This window comes from Spea bombifrons, chromosome 2 (genome assembly GCF_027358695.1).
Source record: "Spea bombifrons isolate aSpeBom1 chromosome 2, aSpeBom1.2.pri, whole genome shotgun sequence".
Lineage (NCBI taxonomy): Eukaryota > Metazoa > Chordata > Amphibia > Anura > Pelobatidae > Spea > Spea bombifrons.
The window spans coordinates 59,901,144-59,924,197 of record NC_071088.1 but is presented as its reverse complement, the minus strand read 5'-3'; the positions used below and the strand labels follow the sequence as shown (position 1 = coordinate 59,924,197).

The following is a 23,054-nucleotide window of genomic DNA, read 5'->3' as shown; positions in this document are numbered from 1 at the left end:
TGCTGCGCGAGCTTTTACTCAGGGGTTTACGAACCCTGGCTTGCAAATAACGGGCAACATGATCGGAAGGTAACCACTCAGCCAACCTAGGGTGGTGGAGCTCCTCAGGGTCGAAAAAAGGTTCCCCAAATTGGTCGAGGACCGCGGAATCTGAGGTTTTAGGTGGCTGGTTAGCCTGAGAAGTCCCAGCCTGCGTGGCGACCTCAGAGGGGTGACCTGAATCAGTAAACATCTGCTCCTCTATATCAGAGTTAGAGACAGAAGAACCCCAAGCCTCCTCAAGGGAATCAGCGTCCGAATTGGACGAACTAGACGACTGTGCTCTGGCACATTTCCATTTCCTCGCCTGTTCTGCCCGGCGGGTAAGGGCTCGCTTGCGTTTAGGAGGAACGCACTCAGTGATGGAATTAACATCATCCTTCGTAGATGTTCTGGAGGCTGAAACACCTGTATGGTGTGTTTTAAAAGAGACCTTCCTACCACCAGGTGGCTTAGAGACAGCATCTGAAGGGGGATCTGGGACCTGTGAAGGTCCTGGTAGTGATTTCTGAATGGCCTGGGTCAGGGAGGCAGATAAAGCTGATGTCATGGAGGACATGGCAGAGGCTATAGCCAGGGAGACCGAATTATTTAATTCTTGTAAAGGATCAAAAACTGCAACCTCAGGATTACGATCCTCATTGACAGAGGAATCCTGAGCAGATAAATCCCTAGAGGGAGATTGACGGCCAGCCATAATGCCAAAAACCACCTAAAACTCCACACAGCTATATAGGGATATGCCCCTTTAAGGAGAGAGATAAACGAAAATAATTTGAAAAACGAAAGACAGAGAAAAACCTGCAAACGAAGGAATCAAAACGCTTGCACCGGCACAGAACAAATATGCTCGCTCCGAGGCTCCTATCTCACACGAGGGACAAGAATAGAATGCCCGCGAACGTGAATGGGAGGAGTCTCGGCAGACAAGCAGCCGCGCGAGCAGGCAGTGACGCGCGAGAGAAACCAATACGATGGATGCCGGTGAAGAACAACGGCGGAATAAAACTGCGAAAGGGGACACCAGGGAAGCCAGATGCCCGAAACACAGGTAGGAGAGACACTGGGGCAAGGGGAAAAACACCACGAGCTGCCGCGAGTGCAGACAATGAGGAAAACTGAACGAAAAAGGGGGAAAGACCAGGGGAATAAAACACAAAATACGCCAAATAATTACAAATAATCACACATAAGTAAACGGGAGTTACAGACCGCGGGGGGGAGAACCCCGCGGTCCGGACGAATAAGGCAAAAGAACAATCAATAAATCAATACGTTTCAATATATAGAAAAGGTACTTATCTGCTGTATGGGAGCAGCAAAGAAAGAGGAAGATTGTGGGCAGTGCTATCCCTTTTATATGGCTATGGAGATGTTGTGGGAGGAGCTATGATGTACTTTATTGTTCATTATTTTTTCTATCAAATGTATTTTTTCTTTGCTGCTGTTGGGAGTAAAGAAAGGGTTAATGCACAATATTCGCCTCCGTGTCTTGAAATAAAATTCATGTTCTTTTAGCATACACTCATCAGTCTGCTTTTTGTTCTTGCAGATCTGTCTCCCAACATACTCTGACTGCTCAATCACATACTGATTCAGTTCATCTCTGGGCATAGCTTCCACTTTCCTGAGCTTGGTAGTCCATGCCACATTGTTACATTCACCACAACTCAGTGTGTCATAGCAAACATTTAACTCTGTCAGTCTCTAAATTTCATAGGCCCTCTGTTTGATAGCATCATCGTACTTTTGTTTGTTGTAGACAAGCTCTTTCTGTATTTTGTGTTTCTCATCCTGAAGTTGAAGAACCACCGGTGAAAGACTTCCTCTAGCTCTTGTAAAAAGTCTCTTTTGTCCCCATGTGCAGCACAATTGCAAGACATAGGTAGCATTCCCACTTTCGTTTCTGCATTTAGTTTATGCGTAACTGCTTTCAAATCAGAGACTTCACCCTGGATTCAATTTCCTCTTTTAACTCTTGTGCCTCAATACAGGACCCTGCACGCGTTATATATGCCTCTTGTGCCAGTTTCAGTGGTTCCACATATCCACTGCAGGTTGGCTGGCTAGTGAAACATGGAAAGGACATTTTATTTCTGCTTTGCTGTCCTTTTCCCATCTTGCATTAGACTAGCAGTCACTGCAATACACAAATCCAAGAGATTGTACTCCAGGTCTTTAATCGCTCCCTCTGCAGTATGCGATCAAGTAATTACCAGCAGGCCAGCGACAAAATGCTTTTCTTTTGCAGGTTTCACAGATATGCAATACTTTTATCCAGCAAAAAAAAAAAAAAAACTTCAAGTCCGGGTCATCAATAAGTCGTCACAAACACATCAAGGCCATCCTCCATAAGCATATGTATTTCAGCCAGCAATACACAAGGGTACATAACATGCAACAGTCTTTGCAGAGCGTCCACTCAATCCTCTGCGTTCAGCTGCAGTAACGTATGGCACATCCACTGCAGCTTGGAGCTTCAGGCTACACAACACTGTCTCACATTTTGGGGTTCCTGGATCCGGTGTAGCACTCATCACTAGCATCCACTCGGTTGTTCACTTGGTTCCTGCTTTCTGCCCACAGACCATAGCAGTGCTTTGCCCGCATTCTCCACCATATGCAACAACCTCTGTAGCAAGAGGGCCATAAACGTCACAGTTAGGGGTCTTAAGCACAGTCCTCTAGGGCAATCAGAGTCACGAACACCAGTTTGTAGCAAAACAGTGCTTTATTTTTAATCGCTCAAACCCCAAAACCAAATCATAAAAAGAAAACCTAGCTCCCAATTGGAGCCCTCTCTAACTAAACTATGCTGGTCCAGACTGACCAGCCTAATCACCCACTAACTTGACCTCCCAACCAGACCCAGCTACACCAGGCTCTGGAAAACCTCCCCCTGACAGCGCACAAAATATCCAGGCAAGTATTGCCTCACTTGGCTCAGGGATGATGGTCCTCTTGTTCAGGGCCTCTCCTTGCCCTGGGAGCTCAGGGAAAGTTCCTCTTCCCCCAACAGTCTCTTTGAATATCAGGCTCCAGGGGTTTTTAATGCCCAGCACCTGTGCCTGACGCCGGCCCCATAGGAATCCCAGACCGGATCCTGCGGACTTCTTGCCTCCTGGGAAACCCAGCATGGAATTTCCACAAAATGGGGAAGCGGAGCATTGGCCCACCCTGCTCTCCAATTGCTCCACCCCAGGGACCCATATTTATGATCTGGATAGCACCTGTACCCAAATGCCACACTAAGCATCTCCCTGGTTTACACTGTCACACCATGTATTATTAATACTAAATGTTGGACTATACATCTAAAATGGTATTAAAAAAAAGCTCTGACAAAACAACATACAAATTGTATGGGTGCACAAAAAATGAAAAAAGGAGAATCATGGTTAAGGAAACATAGTTGAATAATTCTGAAAAGCTCTCAGGTTTTTAGGCACAAAATATTCTCTTTGAAGGAGTTAAGTATCCTGTTCTACATTTTGGAATCTGTGATCCTTTTTATTAAACCTTTAAATTATTAAGTACATTAATTTAGGTTGTACATCCACTAATAAATAGCAGAGTGAGTGTTTAACTAGAGGCAGGATGAACGACCAATAGGAATAGATACATTTTTGCATTCCACTTATTTAGCCATTGTTTACGAGGGGAGTGTGAGACCTGGAACTTAGATATCTTATGCATTGTATACGTTGCTATTATCTGTGTTGCTATTATTGGAAGTACTTGTAGGCTTGTGATTTTTCTTTTTGGTAACCCTATTCAACAGACTAGGGCAGTGCCCAACTTGAACAGCACAAACTGTTCTGGCAGCAGGGAACATAAGTCTGGTGTCAGGAACTTTGGGACTGTTGGCAGCTATTTCATGGAAACCAAAATTTTCTTGATGCCCGCTGCCAACTTACAAGGTTGTGTATGGAACACCCATTTCAATTCTGGATACAAGCGGCTTTAATAAGAAAACATAACCCCCAACATTTCAGGTGTCTAAAGTGGGACACCTGTGTTGGGGGGTATGGGAGAGCTGGTACCAGAAGACATGGCACCCTGAAAAAAGAGTAACCTTGTGGAGCGCACCTTCAAAACGTTGCAAGACATGAATTTGGGAGCTGCAGTTGCAGCATTGACCACCATTGATTTTACAGGTCCCTTAGAATCCGGTACTCTTGGCTGGTATTTGCAAAAAGCAGGTAATTAAATAACCCACATTCAGTGGCGCTGATATAATTTATGGGTATACTTAATTGAATAAGTTGGTCGGGAACAATTTTTGTAATGCGGATTATAGTACGTCATTGGTTGCAATAGCTCCCTTATCACCACAATCACTTCAAACAGGGGTACACCATTGTTCTTGGCTGTTTCATGACCCAGACAGTTGGCGTAAAGCCTGTCCTCCACATTTTTGAGCACTTGATCACTTGTACAGCCAATCACATGCGTGGATATTTCAGTGCGCATTTGTCACTCTCATTGTGAGTTGGAGAGCAATAAAGAACTGTGGGTAAACCAGTGGCGTCGCAACCCGGGTGCAACACCTTACAGGGAGTGACACCATACAGGCAGGGAACTCTACAATAGTGTAATCGGCCTGGGATCACCTTACCATAGGGCATCCGTGATGGTACAACCACAGCGGAGGAGGCAGACCTGGCACTGGCAGATCATCACTGGACGGCGGAGGAGGAATTACGGCACCATGCACGTCGAGGGGGTGACAACATGTGTCATCGCACCGGGTGACACCAACCCTAGTGATGCCACTGGGGTAAACCGCTTTCCCTGAATACCATGTCCCAGATTTTTTTTTTTTTTAAATCGATCACTCTAGTACTTGACTCCAATGGGTTATTTTTCTAAAGCTTTTTAATTAGTTTAAACTCGTGGGAAATCTGGTATACGGTGCTAAGGAGAGGTTTAGAAAACTAAGAAAAATTACTATTGAAGAAATACATAAGCAAAAACACGGAAATAGTCCTGGTCCTGCAGAGGTTAAACAAACCCTTGAGGGAAGAAAAAAAACAAAAACATTTTTGGCCTAGGGTTCTCCCGTTTAACCCCTTCAATCCCCTATAGACGTACCGGGACACATCCCTGCCGCTGCACGGGAGATCAGGCTGTCGTTTGACAGCCTGGACTTCCCACTGACAGCAGAAGCCGGCATCGCCGGCTTTCTGCTGTCCGATCTGCTGTAACAGCTTCCGGCATGAAAGCCGGAAAGCTGTTACATTTCAAACTGCCTGATCACGCAGTTTCAAATGCCCGATCGCGCGATCGGGCATTCCCTTCCAGGTTGCGTCACTGCTGACCTAACCCGGAAGGTCATCGGAGGAAAGGATATCCCCTGCAGAGGATATCCTGTCTTTCGATGAGGCACAGACGCTGCAATCTCTATGCACGTCTGTGAGGACCTGCATAGAGATCACAGTGTGATCGGTGCAGGGGGATCGCGGGGAGGGGAGTGAGAAACCATGTCTCTCACTCCCCCCCCCCCCGTCCTGAAACAGTGAAGGAAAAAAAAGCTGTTAATTCATTTAAAAAATAATAATAAAAAAAAATTAAAATAATAATATAAATAATAATAAAAAAATAATAATGTGAGCTGTGATGTCATTGTGACATCACTGGCATGTTCAGAAGGTCCCTAAGAGGACCTCTAACCATTTTTGTGTAAAAATTTTTATAAAAAATGCAAAAAAAAAAATAAAAATAAAATAATAGAAAAAAATTAAAAAATATATAAAAAAAGATAATTATAAAACCTTACATCCCATTGCCCTAGCATAACATCTAGCCAGTATAACCCTCCTGCCCCCGTTCACACCTTATAGTATGCTCCCTGGTGCTGGGAAAGTATGGAAAATCTATATAATATGAAATCAGGGCACCTGAATTGATAAACTTGGAGGGGATTTTCCATCACTTTACCTAATTTTCTGAGGATTCAGAGGGAAAATCTGTTTTTTTTTTCAAATTTTCTCTAGTTTTTACTAAATTTCTCATTCAAATTTTTCAGCAAATCATCCAACTATGGTATCAAAAGAAAGCTCTATCTCTCCTTGAAAAAACAATATATAGTTTACATGGGTACACTATTCACAGGAAAAGAGAATAATCTCTGAACCGACATAGCGCAAAAATGGCAAAATTGCTCTGGGGCTTTGAGGTACCCAAAAACCCCTGGGATTGAAGGGGTTAAATGTTGCTCCCATACTCTTAGGCCCAAATAAATCTAGCTACAGTAACTACTGAGTCCCCCTCAGACGGTATTGAATGTCCTACGTGCGTGTGGCCACTTTAAGAATGTGAGTTGCCCTTTTAAGATCGGCAGTTGGTGCCGAATTCGAGGCTGTGATGTCATCGTGGAAGTGATTCGGCGGCGGAACGTTTTGTTAAAGATCTTGCTTCATCGTCCTGAGACGAGACCGGATTGGGGTGGATTGGCGATTTATTACCGCCTATAGAAAACTAAGTTAGACGGTCCTTTAAAGCAGCGGGAACTCGCCCTTCTTCTCGGTGGGACCTTGGATGTCAGAAGCTTAAGGGGCCCTCCCCTCTCGCTCCTTTAAAGGGCCCCCACGTCTCTTCCTTCTAGAAACCTAAACCGGGAGGTACCATCCCACGTCCCCGGAACCGAACATTCTGGGGCCCCTACAAGTTCTACATGTAAAGAGTCGCTGATAGGTTGTTTCCACCACTGCACTTTTCTGTCGGTAACCCCAATTGAAAGTCTGAGTCCATTGGAAGATTTTTTAAGGATATTGTAGCCGAGATGATGAACCCCGGGATTTCCTTCCTTAACCCCCCACCGCAACAGCAACAACAACAACAACCTCAACAACAACATAAATTTAATTTGCCCATTAAAAAGAATGCCATCACCGACGACTACAAGGTGACCAATCAAGTGCTGGGACTGGGCATCAATGGAAAAGTCCTCGAGATCTTCAGCAAAAAGACTGGGGACAAGTTTGCTCTGAAGGTAGGTAGGAGAACGAACCTGTGATTGGGGGTGGGGAGAAGTCTTCTTACACTAGAGGAGGACAGATGGCTTATGGTGTCAGCTAAGGGTTAATACACAGCTTGCTTTCTTTGTTTTGAGACTTTGCCCTCCCTTTCCCTTTTTGTTTAGAGACTTGATCATCTTCGATCCACCATATGGATGTATATGTGTATATTTATAGGTTTGAACATCACAGCTGCTGGGTTTAAGTAGTTAAAAAAGGTGATAGGATATACATTCTCCACCACCCCCAATAACCTTGTGCAAGCCTGTTCAGTGTCTAACCGGATAAGGTCACTGAAACAAACCCCAAAACCTAACAACATCCGTGCCAAAAGGGGAAGCCAGGAATTTCCTGCCATCAGCAGTAGACTAAGCTTTATGTTTGAGTATTGGCATTCATTTTGGTAAATATAAATATACCTAAATCTACTAGAACGCGTCGGTTAAAGACGCTTGGGTTTATACTCGGTTGTGATTGACACGTTCACGTTTTATGGCATTAGCTGTATTTAAACACCATTTTGGTGTGTGTCTTCTCCTTTCATAATTAATCCAGTAAAATGGAACTTTTCATCTTGGCGCAACTCACTGTTTAGTGAATCATTCCCCCGCAATTCTTACTTGGACTGTGTAGGTGATCGATTCGGTGTGGATTCAAAGCTAGAGTCCAGTAAGATAATACTGGAAACAATTCTAATATTATATGTTCTTGATCCATTGATGGACTTTTGACTTGGACAACTATTTAAAAAAAAAAAAAAAAAAGTCCTCAATTCATGGTAGGCCTACGGTCCATGATAGACATAGTGTGTCTGTAAACACCTTGTGATTCCCTAAATCCTGGGTTCTCTGGACGCTACATATGTGTATTGCCAATGAAAGTTTACCCGGAGATCTTTAAATGCCCTTGGCCATTGCCAGCATTCGTTGACAGATACAGGATATGGTTGACAGCTGTCTGAGCCAATCGTCATATGTGCTCTTGGAGGAAGTGCCTGTGACACCTGTCATAGATAATATGAGCAGGTGATGCTGGCATTCAGCACTACGGATTAAAATGGAACAGTGTCTCTGGGTTTTTGAAGACAACATGCCTTGCTTGTTACATGTACAGTGTTAAAAGTACACCTGTCACATACCCAAATATGGCATTCTACAGTGTAGCATGTGTTTGACAATCTTGTGAAATACATTAAAATAACATATATCGGGTTTATACCTTCACTCCCTGACTCAATTCTAATTGAGTCAGGCAGCAAAGGTATTTCTAATGTGGCTGAGTCAAACCCAGCAGTTCCAACTTGCTGTTGGCACCCTAGGCTGATCAAAGAAAACAAACAGGGTGCTGGGTTGTATAGCTAGAGGCATTAGTAGCAGAAAGAAAGAGATACTTTACATATCTCGTCACGCCTCACCTAGAGTATTATCTACAGGTCTGAAGACCCCAATCTTGGACAGGGTATCAGTGTATTGTAAAGAGTTCAGTGGACGGCTACTAAAATGGTAAATTCTTTATAGGATAACGGTTATTAGAGCCAAAATGTTAGAACATGAGACCATAGTCTGAAACTGGAGAGTCGGAGGTTCAGATATAATGTAAGGAAGTTTTAGTTTACCAGGAGGGTGGTAGATAAACGGAACAGCCGTGAATCGGGTTGAAGAGACTAATGCAGTGAGGATGTGCAGACTTGCATGAGATAGGGATAAAGCTATCCTGATTCTAAGATTGTGGTCTGAGTCTTTACATCAGGAAAAATGGGCAGACTGGACGGTCCAAATAGTTCTCATCTGCCGTCATGTTTCATGTACCAGTCAATTAAAAAAAAAAAAAAAAAAAAAAAACCCTATAAAGGATGGAATAGACTCTGATTTGGATATTCAAGGTTGCATGTCACTTGAGTGTGTGCAACTAAAGATGTAAAACATTTTGTACATGATGGGTGCTTAAATATAAGACAAGGTTTTTTTTCCAGAGCATTTGCTCTTATAATCCGACCTCAAATAGAGATCTGACTATAAGACTAAGATTCAGATCCCCTGCGGCGCTGCAGAGAACCTAGCTCCTCCTCTCCGGCAGCAGGTGAACGTCTGCGTGATCCGCGCAGACAACATCTGCTGCTGCCCAGCACTTCCACTAGGGCTTCTATGACTGACAGCCGGCGTAACATGACTTTCTGGTGCTCGGTCATAGAAGCCCTAGCGGAAGTGCTGGGCAGCAGCAGAGGTTGTCTGCGTACATCGTGCAGATGTTATCTGGCTGCCCCCACTAGATATCAGGGAGTGCGAAGCATGTGGGACAAGTCTAGGGATGCATTGGTAAGTCTGGGGGGGGCAGAATGGCAAATTGGGGGGTATAAGGCATATCTGGGTCAGAGTGGTGTGTATATATAGGGAGGTATAAGGATAAGGCATATCAGGGGGCAGAGTGGCATATAGGGGGTTTAAATCCAAAATAAAAAAGCAGAGGCTCAGCACTCAAATGGTAAGGTGAGTTTATTTCGCACTGGCGAAGTTTCGACACAGGTCTTTCTCAAGCCTTTCTCACCTTACCATTTGAGTGCTGAGCCTCTGCTTCTTTATTTTGGATTTATTGAAGGACTTGGTGGTACCCTGGCTCGTGGTACCCTGGCTGTCACTACTGAGTGCTGTATTCCTTTTTTTCTGTGTATAGGGGGTATAAGGCATATCTGGGGGAGCACATGTGCATAACCGGGGCAGGTTGGCAAGTAAAAACAAGAAATGCATTTTTCTCAATCATAGTTTTTATGAAATATGAAAAGATAGTTTACATGTACATTACCTTATGTGCTCGATAAGACGACCCCCCAAAATTTTGAATATTAATTTAGGAAAAAAGCCTGAATATGACTACCCTATAAGAAAAAAAGTTTTACTAGTAAATATGAATTCACATGTTTTTTCATATTTAATGAAAACTATGATTGAGAAAAATGCATTTTTGGTTTTTATTTCCTTTTTTATTTTCCGACTTGCCCCCAGTTATGCACATCTGCCCCCACCCAGATATACCTTTAAACCCCTTTATATGCCACACTGCCCTCCAGAAATGACTTATACCCCCTATATGCCACTCTGCCCCCCCGATATGACTTATACAACCCCTATATGCCACTCTGCCTCACTGATATTCCTTTTAACCCCCCCATATGCCACTCTTACCCTCCCCCAACTTACCAGTGCATCCCTAGACTTGTCCCCCGTGCTTCAGACTCCTTGGTGTCTAGTGGGGCAGCCAGTGGAGGTCTGCCCGATGCACGCAGACAACCGCCGCTGCCAGCACTTCTGCCAGGGCTGATATGAATGAGCACCGGAAGGTCATGTGATGCCAGTGCGCTGTCATAGAAGCCCCGGCAGCAGCGGAGGTTGTCTGCGCGCATTGCACAGACCTCCACCGGCTGCCGGAGAGGAGGATCCAGGTTCCCTGCAGTGCTGCAGGGGATGTGGGTCTTAGGAGGTCTGACTACAAGACTATTTGAGGTCTGATTAGAAAATGACCTGGAATATAAGACAATGGTTATATTTACTAGTAAAACTTTTTTTCCTATAGGGTAGTCATATATTCAGGCTTTTCTTTTTTTCCTAAATTAATATTAACATTTTTGGTGGTCGTCTTATATTCAAGCAAATGCGCTAATACAAATAATCTACATTTATATATGTCCAATCTGCTTGGCAAAGAACATGTAAACAATACACGATGGTCAGTTATAATTTAGCCGATTGGCACAATGTGGAGCCCTTCATCAAGTAAAAAACTTTTTGCCAGTAGGATCAATGGATTCATGGGCGTCCAATTCCCATGGCTATGGTGGTATAATTCTTCATTATACATGTCATCACTCCCACGGTCTAGTTTGATTCTTTCAACTTCCTTAATGTAGGAAAGCGTGGGGAGGCTTTCTTATCATGCAGATTCTTCATGCTGTAAGAAATATCCAGTCAAATGCCCACCCCCCCACCAAAAAAAAAAACCCTGATCATGCTAAGATTCTACAGGCGCAAACAAAAATTACCATATTTAAGAGTCCCTGACTCTGCATTCTACTTTACATTCGACACCGAGCATGCAAATTAGACATAATGGCATGGGGATTTTGTTTTTAAAAATAGATTTAAAGGAAAGTACACTTATTGTTGTTATAGGCAATTTGATACTTTCACTTCTCCATATGTAAAAGTGTAACATACACTCAGCCCCACCAGACTAAGGATATATTTTTCTTTGCCACTCTGACAAACATACTACTCCTCGGCCAAGTATAAACTTGGTATTCTCAAACGAGTCAAATGCACTAAAACATACACATTCCACATCAAAGCCACACAGATTACTCGTGAACCCCGCACACGACACACACACACACACACACACACACACACACACACACACACACAACTCTTTAACCACCTCAGACACACGAGCAGGGTTCCTCAATCGGCTTACCTAAGCACCTATTCTCCCATGCAGAGCCAGCATCTATGTGTCTAGCATGTGGATGTGTGATATGTCACGTGGCCCTGCTGAACACTGGTTGACCTGGGTACTAATAGGAGTGTGATCCTGGTCTGTAGAGCCCTCTGGCATGAATAATATTAAGTTACAAATGATGCACGCCTTGGCACTGCACACACATTGGTCTTGACTTTATTCTGTGTGTGGTATTGGAACCATAATTGTGAAGTATGCTTCAGTTTTAGGCCCTGAGTAGGGTGTCTTGAGGGGTTTAGTGCCTAAAGAAACTGAACAAGCCATATAAAAAGCTTTTACTTTAAGAAATATTCTATAATGAGTTGTTTATTACAAGCGACTTGCTTAGCCTATCTAATGCTGTAAGTTTACCAAGATCATCGGGGTACCAAAAATGTTTATCATATGGTATTATCCTGTGAACTATGATGTCCACGTGGAGAAGTGTCCACATATTTTAATATAACCAAATTTTATTAGGGCTACTTATTGCTCGTATTTCTTTTTCTCTCCATCTCTATAAGTAAACTGTCGAAATTTTCAACTAAAGCTTGTGCTTTCTGTTAAGTAATTATAGTTGGTTTAGCCATGACGGCTGAGGTCTATGTCTCAAAGTGTCGTGACCAGTATCTAAGCCATTTCCTGTCGTGAGTTTCTCTTTCTTCTACCCGCTCACCCTTGTGTAGGCTGCCTTAAGTAATATTTTTGCTGATGTTAAGACGTTGAGATGGCTTCTCCTGTGTTATACATGTAAATTGAGTTTCTGGTCTATGTTTATATGAACCTAAAGGCCTTCTAGGTAACTCCATAATTGGATATTTATATAATACTGTGTGTGTAATATGAATACACGACTGGAAAGTTATAGTAATTTTCTTGTCTGTGATGAGTAAGAATGTCAAGACAAGTATTATTAGTCACCCCCCCCCATTTCTTCTCACCTTATTACAGTCGTTTTATTTCTATTTGTATAAGATATATTCATAATTTTACACATAGATGTAAACCATATAACGTTTGCATTTCCAGCCTGATCTAGGTAGATCTGAGCCAGTTGAAGAAAGCGGAATAGAAATTGCTCGTTACATAATCTGCACAAGTCTCCTTGACCTACTTCAGCCTCTGATTTGGCTGTTTGAAAGTATTACATGGTCAGAGGTTAACTGAAATCCCTTAATGTGTCATTGCTTAAGTATTAACAGGTAGAGATGTTGGATCAGTGCCTTAATAGAGCCCCTGTGGTCTCCAGACAGTATTGGGTAGGATGCATTAGTTTTGTTCCAGGAACATGCTTTGAAGATTAAAGGTGTCACGTGGTTTATTAAATCTATCGGCCTTTCTTAAAGGGAAACTCCTACCATACTCTAGTTGTTATGGTTATATATATATGTAATATTTGGTGCAAAAAAACCTCATAAATAGTAACTTTATATGTATCATGCAAGTAGTCACCTAACCACGGTCAACTTGAATTAATACATCTAGTCGGAGGTCTGAACCATAGTACCAACTGCATCATGCGTGACACTGTGTGCAATGTAACTGTGCACGCCATTCTTTCCCAAGGCACGTGTGTATTTATTTGAAACAATACGTCGGCGTCTTGTGTAGTGCGTCTGAAGTCAAAGAGACACGTATGCAAAAAAACTGCACATAAAATTTTGATCTGCTTCAAGTAACAATCCTTCTTGGCACTTATTTCTAGGTAACTAAACCCTACAGGAAAGAAAAACCCCACACAGTTGGATTTTCTCTATAAGTGCCTAACCGTAATATACCTTTTACAGATGAGACTTACTAAGTACATAGTTTTCTGCCTTCTGTGTGGGATGTGGATCCCGACGTGTACAAGAAGCTTTACTGTGAAAATGCCTGACCCCTGTGTGAGATCTGAGGAGCTTAATCAGGAACCATGCTGATATCAATCAAGGAGTCGGTTTAGGACACTGTACAGGGATTTGTCCAGCCTGGCCTATAATTTACCATTAGATGGGATTTGTATCATTGTTTGTCTAAAAGAGATCCTTCCTAAACGTTCTGTGTAAAATGGGTTAATCTTGTCGCCTAGAACTCATGATTAGCACCCGCCTTTTTTATGACGTCTTCAGACTGTTATGAATGAACTTTTCAAGGCGATGTTGGTTCAGATTTTAGAAAACATGCATTTTACTGATTCAGAAGCATTTACACAAACACTAATACTTAATTTTGGTGTTTTAGTATGTTTGTATATCTGATGGATTTTTTTGTTTTGTTTTAGACTGTTATTTTATGACTTGTAAAAAAAAAACTGGAGGGTGGATTTGGAGCTTTCTGTATATACTACAGCTAGCATTTTTTGGTTCCTTTATGTTGTAGCCACAGACCTCTGTCAAGATGTCCAATCCCTTGCTTGCATCTTAAAAAAATGAGGGGTTCAGCCACCCAAATGATAGAATTGTTGCTGATCTACTTACTTTGGTTAACTTAACTGAATATGGCCTTAGAAACCTTATTCCTGATGCTATTCAATGATCATACCCTTCTCAGAAATCTATATATATTTTTTATGTATAGTTTATTATCCAAAATGGTTGCCCCCCCATCTCTAAAGATTATAAACACTTTCTTACTTACTCCTCCCCAACAAATTTAATGCCACAAGATCCCCAAATCTCTTCTATAAAAGAACTATGTTTCTTTTCTTTTTGTACCAAATCTCCCAGTCCTCAGTCAGTCATGTTGAAATGTACATTTTAAGAAATACGTTTTTTTTTTTTTTTAATTAGTTTTGATGGGAGCAATTGTCATGAAACCGTGAAAGCAAGGATGATAGGTTGTTGTCATAGAAATAGGAAAAGGTTACTTTTCATGTGATTAAACCTTCAGAGGAAAGAATAAATTGATGGATCTGCTAAGGGTTGTTTGTTTTTAACTTAGCAGAGTGTGAAATTTAAGTGTTTTATCCCCAAAAAATTCTATTTTTTTTTTTTTTTTTTTAAGTCTAGGGAAATTCATAGCGGAAGTGTTCAATTCAGATTTTTCAGTATTCACCATATAGTATTTTCATATTTTCTTAGTTCCAATTACCTGTGTGTGGCTAAAGAAATAAAATGTAAGTTTTATCCGCAATTGTTGCATGCAAACAATACATTGTATTTCCTTGGCTACATGATGTGTCAGAAATAAAACAACTTACCCGATCATTGTAGTCTTTAAGGAATGAGGAAGCGCCGCAGTGATAAGATCATGCTGTAGGTTTTAGCTTAGAGGAAGTAAAAATGCCACATGGCCGGTTAGAAAGAAGAAAAGCATTCTTGAAGACTGCCATTTTTATTGTAACTGCTAATGCAAACTTTTTCTTCCTCCACGGTTTCACATAGAAAAGCAGCAGGTACATAAATCGACTGCGAATTAACACGGCAGTATCTATGGGAAAACTTCATTTGTCACTTTAAAATAGTTATTGGTTAAGTATTATATTTTAGTTAATTCCAATGGGGCAATACCAGCTGCTCTCTGATGATCTGTTAGATGACATCTTGCTCTTTGCATAGATCAATTATCTCAGACTTAAAGGGGATTTTCACCTAAAGCAATGACGAGCTCTTTACAGTTGGAACAATTGATATAGAATTTACTACCTACGGACAGTGTTCAGATTGAATAGATGCCTTTAACCCCTTCGAGACAAAGGCTGATTTTACTTTTTGTACCCTTTGTGACAATGGCCTTTTTAACATTTCTGCGCTGCTTGTGTTTAGCTGTAATTTTCTTCTTTCCCGTTTACTGAACCCACACACATTAGATATTGTTTTTTTCGGGACAAGAAGGGCTTTCTTTAGATGACATTGTTTTTATTGTATCATATTATTTACTATTAAAAAAATTATAAAATATGGTGAAAAATTTAGAAAAAAATGACTGTTTCTAACTTTTAGTTGAAAAATCTTTTACTCATCTATAAAAGGTAATGAAAAAACCTGCTAAATAGATTCTACTATTTGTCCTGAGTTTAGAAATACCCAATGTTTTTATGTTTTTTTGCTTTTTTCTACCCATTATGGGGCAATAAGTACAGGTAGCGTTTTGCTATTTCAAAGCCATTTTTTCCAAATCTGGTAATTCTTCCCCCCTTGTGCCATTTCGGGTATCTTTGAACCCGGCCAATGCAATTTACCCCATCAAGTCATATATTTTTGAAAACTAGACAGCCCAGGGTATTCCAAATGCTAGTATTTTAACTCTTTCCATGCACCATATCTACCACCAGTCTTTGTCAAACTTTATGGTAGTCATTTTTTTGCATTTGTTTTGTCATACACATTTTACTTCAGGTATGAATTAAAATGTTCTCGTTTATGTCACTATCACAAAACACCCCAATATGTGTTCAGCAACATCTCCTGAGCGCAGCGATACCCCACATGAATGATTTTGCCTGGCTGTTTGGGGGCAAAAGGGCCACATTTGGGGCATGCGCATTTTTCAATGTTGAACTTTGGCATTTGGGGATCCACTGCCCATGCCCTATTTGGTACATCTTTGAGCCGGGCCATTTCAGTGTGCCCAATAAACCCATATATTTTTGAAAACTAGACACCCCAGGGTATTTCAAATGCTAGTATTTTAACTCTTTCCATGCACCATATCTACCACCAGTCTTTGTCAAACTTTGTGGTAGTCATTTTTTTGCATTTGGTTTTCCACACACATTTTAATTCAGGTATGAATTAAAATGTTCTCGTATATGTCACTATCACAAAACACCCCAATATGTGTTCAGCAACATCTCCTGAGTACAGAGATACCTCACATGAATGATTTTGCCTGGCTGTTTTGGGGCAAAAGGGCCACATTTGGGGCATGCGCTTTTTTCAATGTTGAACTTTGGCATTTGGATCCACTGCCCATGCCCTATTTGGTACATCTTTGAGCCAGGCCATTTCAGTGTGCCCAACAAAACCATATATTTTTCAAAACTAGACACCACAGGGTATTTTAAATGCTGGTATTTTAACTCTTTGCATGCACACATTTTACCACCAGCATTTTTTCAAAGTTTGCAGTAATATTTTTGTGTGTGTATTTTTCCCCCACACACCTACTTTATGTATGAATTTACAGCTCCTGGTATATGCCGCTGTCACACGACACCCCATAATGTGTTCAGCAACATCTCCTGAGTGCAGTGATACCCCACATGCATGGGTGTGTCATTTTTTGGGGGAACTAAAAGGCCACATTTGGTACGTGTGCATTTTTCTAATTGGAAATTAGATGTGTGGCCATCCTTCCCCCCGTGTTAATTGGGACGTTGTTGAACCTGGCCCATTCAATTTACCCCATCAAATCATACATTTTTTAAAAGTAGACACCCCACGGGCATTTAATATGCCAGTATTTTAACTCTTTCCATGCGAGAATTGTTTTAAGCTAATATGCTAACTTTAGGACTTGCTCACAAAAATATATTTTTTATATATATATATTTTTTTTTTATTATTTTTTTTAAAAAAAATTTTAACATTTTTTTTCAACTTGGAGGTTCCCCTGATAGTGACATCAGTGGGAAATGATTTTTACATTTTACTGTTTTTTTACTATTTTTTTCTAATTATTATTAATTTTATTTTATTTTTTAATTTATTTTTACTAATCACACTGTGATTAGAAAGCTGGGCTCCATTGACTTGCATGGTGAATGCAGTACCTGTATTCAACCTGCAAGTGGAGCCAAAGTTCTCTAGATGGTCTGGACCATCTAGCTAAATTTTAAAATTTGTTGGTTCCTGTTACAGGACGGCGGCCATCTTCCTTGATGGCGAAGATTGCCGGTAGCTGCGGCTGTGACCGCTCTCCGGAGCGGTCACAGCCCATCAAAAGGTTAGTGTTTGGTGTCGCTGGATGCCTCCTGATCGAGGCATTCCAGCGACACCATTTAAGTTTAGGAGGCGATCGTCGATCGCCTCCTAAACGCTTTTAAAACGGGCGTCCGCCGCCATACAAAGTATGGCGGATGTTGACGCCCCGTGGAGGGGCCAGAGATGGCCCCTTCGTGCCGATCGCGGCGTTGCTGAATGCCTCGAGGTCGAGGCATTCAGCAACGCTTTTTGGGTGCAGAAAGCGATAGTAGATCGCTTTCTGCACCCGTTTAAAGACGTGCCGGTCCTGGCACGTCAATTGTCGTAAAGCACATGCTTTTCCGTGCCGTGCCAGGACCGGCAATTGTCATTAAGGGGTTAAAGATGGGCTAGATATTTTTTCTTTTAACAAAGAAGAATATACAGGGAAATAGTTGTACGGACAGGATTAGTTTAGTTTGTTGATCCAGTGAGAAATCTGATTAGTGGTCAGCATGCATTTACACTTACCTTTTAAGTAACTGTGTGGTTCTCACGGTGTGTGTGTGTCTTTAACCTATTAGTTGCTTTAGATCTATCCAGTAAATGTTATGAACGTACGTCGTCATGGGATTGAGAGGGGTAAAAGAGGTTCCGTGTGACAAGCATTCATTTTCATACTAGTTATGTATGCTGGGTGACTCTGGGTCAGGTAACAGCACTGCTGCCAACTCTGTGTGCGTCTCCGTGACATCAGCAGCTTACAGCTCTGCTGGCTACAAGGTTGTTGTTGCCTGGACACACCATGTTATACATTCCTTATCAGTCACTAGGTTCCATTTATTTTGGTGAAATTCTGTGAATGTGAGAGTGTTCTTACTTGATTGCCCCCCCATGTTTTTCTGTAAAGCTTACCATAGCTAGTTCTCCATGGCTTGTTCCTCCTGTGAATTCCAGCCCCCTCTTCTGCTTCTGGTTTTGTTAATTGAGAAACTGTTGCGAAGAGAGACAAATGATGAATGAATGGCTCTCTACAGCTTGCTGTCACACACAGGAACTTTTTTTTTCTTTTTTTCATCTGTCTGAATTAATCGAGGAAGAACTTTTTTTTTTAATTATTTCAACTCTTGTTGAGTTACTGTCATGTGCTCCAATTTCTCTTTAAAGTTTTAGGTTTTTTTTTTTTGTTCTTTTTTTACTGGATATTTTAACTTTGTAAGCCAGGGCTGGGCAGATTTGTGTGGACAGTAAGTGCCAGGTAGACTGGGATACAGCTGGATATTTATTTTAACAAGCCAGATGTACTCCCATAAAGAAATCAATATAAAATGTCATGAAAGGTTAGGAGCCATGGCTAATTATGGTACCTGCTTCAGTAACATGTCCCCTGAGAGAATCAACTTGTTACGCATTTGTGAAATGCATAGTCATGTGGAAATGAAATGTAATGTGGAAGCAAAATCTTTTTTTTTTTTTTTATTGGGACAGTCCAAGAAAATTCAACATTGTCAACATGGAAAATTCCACATTTTATTGAAAGGCTAAAGCATTCATAAGGTAGCTGAAGTCTACAACAGGGTGAGGGATGTAAAAATAACTATCTGTTTTTGTATTTTGGGTTTTTTTTTCTGTTTAGTCAACATGCATATTTAAAGGAGCTGTAGCATAACATACCCATAATTTTTAAAAAATCTGTTACCTCCATAAAGGCATCAAGAAGGTTAAAAATGTTTTCCATTTCTAATCGTACAAGATGATGCAGACTGGCTACTATTCTGTAATCTTGTGCTTAAAGGAATGGTTAAATGGCCGAAGAAGCCTCGCCAAAAGAAAAAGCACTGATAATTTATCACAGGGCTCGACAAATCCCAGGCGCCAGGCGCCAGGTCGCCATGGCGACAGAGAATTTTGTCCTGGCGCCTAGGTTTTGTCAGCCTCTTACATCCAGAAAAAATTATGGATGTAAGAGGCTGAGTCACCACACGGGGGCGCTGCTGCTGCTGTCTGCCCAGGGGTCTGGGCAGACAGCACAGCCACTCAGAGCCCGCCCCCGAGCCTGAGATCACTCCCACGGAGTGAGCCTGTAGGCTGAAAACGCGGTTGCTGCAAAACCAGCAATCGTGTTTTCAGCTGCCACAGGCAGCTTCAGGAAAGGGGGTTGTGTGTTGATTGGGTGACCCAACACCCCCCAGCTGCCTGATCGCTCCATGAGAGCGACAGTGCAGCGTTAACCCCTTCAATGCCGCGGCATTTAGGGGTTAATTCCCGTTTTGTACAGGGCTCTCCTGCTGGTGGTCTGCCTGGAAGCCCAGGCAGACCAGCAACAGCAAAAACGAGCCCCCACAAGCCCTTTTGATGATTCCTGTAGGCATGGAAGCCTACAGCAGTCATCAAAGACTCCCCCCTGCAATGGCTGGTCTATAGACCAGCAATTGAGTCCCAGCTGCCACAGGCAGCTTCAGGGACACGGGAAGAGGGTTCTTTGGTCTCCACATGAGTTTGGAGACCAGCCCCAACACCCCCCTGCTGCCTGATTGCTCCCTGAGAGTGACAGTGCAGCGTTAACCCCTTCAATGCCACAATTGTGTATGACACATTCGTGGCATTGCAGGGGTTAACATTTGTCCCCACAAGCTTGTGGGGACTAAATATCAGTCAATGCTGTGCTCCAATGGAACATCAGCATCGAAAGAGTAAAAAAAAAAAAAAAAAAAAAAAAAATAATAATAAAAAAAAAAACAGCACTGACTTGAAAGTCCAGCGTGCTTCCAGGTCAAACGCTGTGAGTTTAGTAAGTGGGCTGACTAACTCCTAACTCCTGGCTCCTAACTTTTTTACCTGGCGCCTAGATTCACAACAAATTTGTCAAGCCCTGATTTATCAGTACTTAAATATTTGCATTCTTTACTGAGGAGTCTACCGATTTGTTACTCCTAGTTGCTTCGCAATAATAGCACTTGCAGATCTATCAGGGCAAAAAAAGGCACAAATGGACTTGTGGCTAACTTGGTATTCTATGACAGTGCCACATTCAAAGTCACTGACCTCTTCAATACAACCCATACGGGGCAATTAGCCTGTTCTGGTATACCTGTTAGCAATGGGTGTTCCTAAAACACCTGATTTCCATATTTAGTAGTGGTGTCTACGTACTGTTGCTCATAGTGTGCGTGCCCAAACCTACCTCCTGTAAGCTATGGACCCAGAGTCTGAGAAAATCATACAAATGCACAGGGGGACGATTCTGTTGAATCCTTCTAAAAATAATTAAAAGGGTATACCCTATGCATTAAAGTGCATATGAAGGTAGGACTGTCCATTTAATCGTGAATTATCTGTTTTTTCCCCCCTCTAGTTCTCTATTTAAAACAAAGCTTCATCTGCATTCTTGTTGTCTCCATTGCTCAGAGAGGGATTATGGAGGAGGCGCTATTCAGTTGATGACATACTTTTAGAAGCTTGAGGATTATTTCTTTGCAGCACAGACTAAACTGAGGATGGAAGAAATGCATAAAAAGAAAATTACTTGACTCAGCCTGCTGTAAAACATGAAGTAATAAATAAGTGTAAAACATTAATTTGCTGAAGAGGGATAGACTCCTTTTTGAGTTAATGGGATTACCCTGTCTGGGAAGTTACCATAAAGTGACGACCTTCCCCTCTAAATTGTCTACAATATATACTTAGGCTGCACTAGTCGTATAGCTTTAAAAGCTTATGTTCTCACTTCCCACTGTTACTTGGTCTTTCTAGCTGCCTGACTTGTTTAGTGCCATCTCACTATATATATATCCCAGGTTTCAGAATACTATCCCAAAGTATGGAGACATTTGTTGGTTCTCATGCTTTCTCACCAGGGTTTAGGATGTTTTGAAAGTGGTTGCCCTCACTTTATGGGATTGACCTTCCCTTCAAGAAGAACTTCTCTACTTACAGCCTGTACCTTATCTAAACCGTTTTCCTGGGAGACTAAATTTATAAAGTAAAGAGGACATTTGAAAAACAATATGATGAGGAATTTCTGCTTACACTTTTTTTGGATATTTTATCAGCTCACACGAGGCTGCCTGATAAAGGCAATATAAGAGGTAACTCGCTGGGGAGCTCTTGCAGCTTGAGTGGATGAAAATTTGATATTACCGCATATAGCTTTATCTCCAGCAAGACCTGGAGGTCTGTCTGTAAACTAAAAACCAGATGGTACTCTATGCCCTCTGTCACAAAATGTGTCTGGCTATATCTGTTTTATGCTGCAGGTGTAAAACTGAAAGAGGCTCTCCGGTTTTGTTCTGGTAGTAGAAACAGAATTCAGAGTGTTTGCTTCATACGAATGTTTAGTGCTTCACTTCTTTCAAAGTTAGTAATGCTATTAAAGCCTTGTTCCAGAATAAAAACACTCCAACCTGGCTATCAAAGTAAGTATAAAGGGCAAGAGAAATAGAGTTTTTTTTTCCCCTCCTCAGGGCAATTTTGGGCAAAACATTGAAATTTTACTAGCTTGGGCCTTGTACATGAAGGACATGTGTAGCTTAAATACATTCGGTGGTCAAAGTGGAGAACCCACCTAAATGTTACATACTTCTGCCGTTCCGACCCTCTTACTTCTTGCTCTTCTTTATACTTCTCTGCTCTGTTAATTTCACTTACCGTCTGTAAATAGGCTCCGTCCAGGCATCTGCTAGTGTAACCATCATCCCGATTCGTCTGTGTAGAAATGTTAAACACAGAATTGATCTAAAAAAGCTGTTACGCGGTAAAAAAAAAAATAGTGCACATTTTTGTAGACCCTTTGGAAACATTTTGTGCATACCACTATTTTCTTCCAGATTCTAACTACAGACGATGGGAGTTGTTCTTCCTGTCCCCTTTATTCCATCTAACCTGACACACCTTTTCCTGAGTTTACATGGGGCAAAAGGTAGGTTTCTATTCAGCAACCAGGGCCACCATCAAAAATTTTGGGACCCCTTACAAAACAAATGGTCTGGGGCCCCCTCCACACACACCAACCACCAGGACTTTCTCTTCTACTCATCTTTTTGGCACAGGCAAGCTGTTTCGGGTCCAAGGATGGCACAAAACTAATAGTTTTCAAAATGCACTCTACTTTAGCTGCCGCTTTTTCCACCACCTTGCTGCTGCTCACATTTGCAGGATCTAGCTCGCTGACTTCATCTAATTTTCCATGAGACCTCTGCCAGTCAGGGCTCCTCTGGCCCCCTCTATTTGGTGGCCCAAGCCGGCCCTCAGGACAGCCGGGCCCCTTACAGTTGTAAAGGCTGTACCCCCTGATGGCGGCCCTGTTGGCAACCATGGAAAAATGAAGCCACTTTATTCAGATGTTTTGCATCAGAGGGCTCAGAATACACTGGTTTAAACCTCTATTGTACAGCTCCACTTACGGTTGATGAGCACCAGGATATGGCTTAATATGAGGGAGCTGTAGTATAGCAGTTTGACCCGGTGCAGGCTCGGGCCTTTCTCTTTCCGTCCTCCATTTTGGGTAGGTCAGAGGGCAGTCTCTGATCTCCTCAGCCAGCTCTATAGTGCTGCATGTCACCATGCGCCTGCCTCAGAGCACCGTGATATCAACTGCAAGCTTCCTCTTCACTGAACTCACAAACCTAAAATATGCATCTGATTATAAGCAACTACCTTGTTTCCTTAACCAGCTGCAGCTTTAGTT

At 41.9% G+C, this 23,054-nt stretch overlaps 1 protein-coding gene across 1 annotated transcript in view; it reads left to right on the top strand.

The window, feature by feature from the left end:
* Nucleotides 1-6,398: 6,398 nt before the first annotated feature.
* The window catches only part of MAPKAPK2 (MAPK activated protein kinase 2), a 30,678-nt gene continuing 14,022 nt past the window's right edge, over nucleotides 6,399-23,054 (top strand). Inside the window, exon 1 of the mRNA XM_053454417.1 lies at nucleotides 6,399-7,033. Within this exon, the coding sequence (XP_053310392.1) occupies nucleotides 6,824-7,033 (210 nt within the window). The 5' untranslated portion in view covers nucleotides 6,399-6,823. The remainder of the gene's footprint in view (nucleotides 7,034-23,054) is intronic.